This window comes from Arachis ipaensis, chromosome B02 (genome assembly GCF_000816755.2).
Source record: "Arachis ipaensis cultivar K30076 chromosome B02, Araip1.1, whole genome shotgun sequence".
NCBI classification, from domain to species: domain Eukaryota; kingdom Viridiplantae; phylum Streptophyta; class Magnoliopsida; order Fabales; family Fabaceae; genus Arachis; species Arachis ipaensis.
In genome coordinates, this window is record NC_029786.2 from 57,970,280 (window position 1) to 57,973,609 (window position 3,330).

At 45.1% G+C, this 3,330-nt stretch overlaps 1 protein-coding gene across 1 annotated transcript; it reads left to right on the plus strand.

The window, feature by feature from the left end:
- On the plus strand, positions 2,425–2,910 carry LOC107627275 (pleckstrin homology-like domain family A member 1). The gene has a single exon (XM_016330125.1). The coding sequence runs from the start codon at positions 2,425–2,427 to the stop codon at positions 2,908–2,910; it is 486 nt and encodes a 161-aa protein (XP_016185611.1).

Genomic DNA, 3,330 nt, shown 5'->3' on the forward strand with positions numbered 1-3,330 from the left:
CCCTAGGGCGTGATGAACAATCGCGCAGACACCCCCAAACCCCCTTCTTTTCTCCAGACTCCCTCTCCTACCCCTTTCTTCACCCCCTCGCAACTCCGACCGCCGTGCCGGCCACACTGCCGCCATCGCCGCTCTCTTCTCTTCCTTCACCCTCGTTCTCTCTCTCTTCCTCCCTCATTCCTTTTCCTCTTACTTCCTCACTCTCTCTGTCTTCCCTCAACCACCACCGCGCTGGCCCCTGCTGCGCCGCCGTGGGGTCACTGCCGCCACCATCTGAGGCGGCCACTACATTTTCGTTCTCCCCTCCTCCCTACTGCCTACCCCCCTTTCCATCCCTGGTCTGCTCCCAGGTCACTCCCCTGTTTCCCTTATTTCATTCTTTCTTCATTCATTAGTTTAATGTTAATTTTTGTTAGTTAGAATTTGATTTTTTTACATGTTAGGATAGATAGAAATTTCTGCTCCTAGGTAGTTAGGTTCTGGATAGAGGATTCTAGGCCTGATAATTGCGCCATATTTGTTTACCTAACTGAGCTTATGTTGATTGACTGCTGAGTGGTATGATCATAGTCTGCCCTGTTTGTTGTTGCTTGCAGCATTTCTCACTCTGTAATTGTGATGCTGCTGCCTGGTTATGTAACTATTACTTGGTTATTGTCTTGTGGATTCATATAACTTTCCTATTGTTTTCTGCCTATCTGGGAACATCCAATACTATGCCAGAATGCTGCCTAATTTTCCTAAAACTGTTTTTAATTTCACATTCCCACTCCGGATTTAACTTGGCATTTTTAAATTGCTTTTTGCCGAACCCACACCAAGTTCAACCCTCGAGAAACTTGGGTCTGCTTTTCTATTTTCATTTTGGTTCCCCTATTAGTAGTGACTAAAGGAACTTCAGGAAAGCACTTAAATGTTTCATTGAACCACGGTTTGCAATTTCCCTTTCCAATGTGCATTCTTTCAAACATAATTGGTGTACTGGCGTTGTGTAACTCGCTTTCACTCAAATTCGTTTGTATTTTGATTTGTGTTACACAACCTACATTTCAATTTTGAGCATCAATTATTGCAAAGAATTGACTGATGACTCATTTTCAATTAATTGCCTCTTTTGCAATTTCATATTTCATCATCAATGACTGCACTTCCCTCATGAGTGTGAACATGATTGTTGTACACATTTTGCAATTCTCTTTTAATTAGGCCAGTTTCCATCATAACACTAACTAACAATCTCACCTTTTAACTCACTAACTTGTTTAACCTACTGACTTCAATTTTCATTTTACTTCACTATTTAACCATTCTTTTGAGTTATGATGGTAAATGCGCCTAATACATGAGCATTGTGTTACACTGCTTGAAATGCTTGTTTCTTGGTTTATGGATATGTCTTCTATGCTTCCTTGCATTCCGAGCTTCCAATTTTGGTTCACATCATGATTACTTGTCTTTCATCTTACATCCTGAACTTGCTCTTCCTTGCTTTTTGCTACTTGTTTAATTGTTTATACTCTGTTCTATTCTAATTTTCAGGATGTTGGCTAAAGGGAAAGGCAAGGTCACCTCCAGAAAGAGGAAAAGGGCCCCAAATTTCACTTTCTCTCCTTATGTGGATTATTCAAAAAATTCTTTTGATGAGGTGGAGCGGGCAAACCAATCCATGCCTGCCCAGGATTCAGTCAAGTTCCCGAATCTCTACTGGGAACTTCGGTTTCCAAGTTATAACTCAAAGAACTTGAACATTAAAAAGAAGTTGGCCCTTCTATCCGACCTGAGGCAAACAATTAATAACTGCATTGAGAGGATGTGTTTGGAATTTGTGGATCGAGAGCTCAGCCGGGTGAACCGGTCTTGGGTGCAGGAATTCTATTGCAACTTCTGCTGCCACACCCTTGACTTGGTTCTGGTTAGAGGTATTCAGGTGCCCATCACTGAGCAGGCTATTGAGGACGCTCTTACTTGTAGGCCCAAGGCGAGTGATACTGATGCCTTTGAGCAGGCCGAGGTGGAGCTCCACTACATGACCTTCGATTTTGATGCCTTGAAGGCAGTGGTAGCTCCCCCGGAGGCTCCCTGGGTCATGGATGCAGAAAACAAGGCACCCAAGGGGATGCGCTTTATCTATCTGAGCAAGGAGGCCAGGATATGGTAGTAGATTTTTGCCCACTACCTCATGCCGACTACTCACTTCTCAGAGATCCCTGTGGCTATGTTGATCCTGATCAGCTGTGTATTGGAGGGGAAGGATGTCTACTTCCCCCGGCTGATCGGGCGGTTCATGTGGTGGGTCCACATCAGAGGTATCTTTCCATTCCTCGTCCTGATCACTCAGATGCTTCAGCGGGCCGATGTCCAGTGGCTACCGGAGGACGTGTCACCGCCCCCACCGCTCCCTGAAAAGGAGCCGGAGACCATTCCATGGGGTCCTGGGTGAACGAAAAGCCTCCTTTCCGACGCAGATCTCGGGCTAGAGCAGCAGAGGAGGGGGCTGGACCCTTTTCATCATCAGCCCCAGCAGGACCCTCTACATCAGCAGCTGCAGCAGCACTTCCTTTACCACCACTACCACCAGCACTTCAGCTGACTTACTTACTGGTTCAGCATTTTTTCCGGTTCATGGAGAGCAGCAACCGTCAGATCATGCGTTGCCTGGATCGGATTGACCAGATGTTTGTGGCCCAGGGCCTTGAGCTGCCCCCTCTTCCAGAGTCCTCTGGTTCAAACGAGGAGACCCATGGGGAGGAGCATGCAGATTTACATGATGAAGATACTCATGAGGAGGAGCCGGTTCACGTGGAGACAGCACCGCCCCCACAGACTCAGGCTACTCAGGAGACACCTCAGCCACAGCCCCAACCAGAGCCAGAGCCAACCGGCATACCTTTCCCTGAGCCTGAGGATTAGCATCGGGGACGATGCTTGATCTTAAGTGTGGGGAGGTTGCCGTTGGCACCATTGGTGGACCGGTGAACATTTTGGCATATTTCCTAGTTATATTCTCCTAGTTATCTTGTTTTGCACATCGTTGTATATATTGGTTGTTTTGGATTACTTTGGATACTTTTGCCTTAGTTGTTGCATACTTTGTCATTTTGGATGTTAGGTATTTTGGATGCTAGATTTCATACTTTAGTTGGATTTTTCTTATATAGTTATCTTTTAGCTTGTGGTTGTGATTAGAAATTATTTTGGAATTCTTAAGACCTAGTTAAACCCTTTTGCATGTAAACTTGTTTTGATTAGAAAAGGAAAGGGTAAACTAAGGAATCTTTGAACCTTTCCAATCACAACAATGCTTAGTCAAAACGATGAATTTTTTTCCAA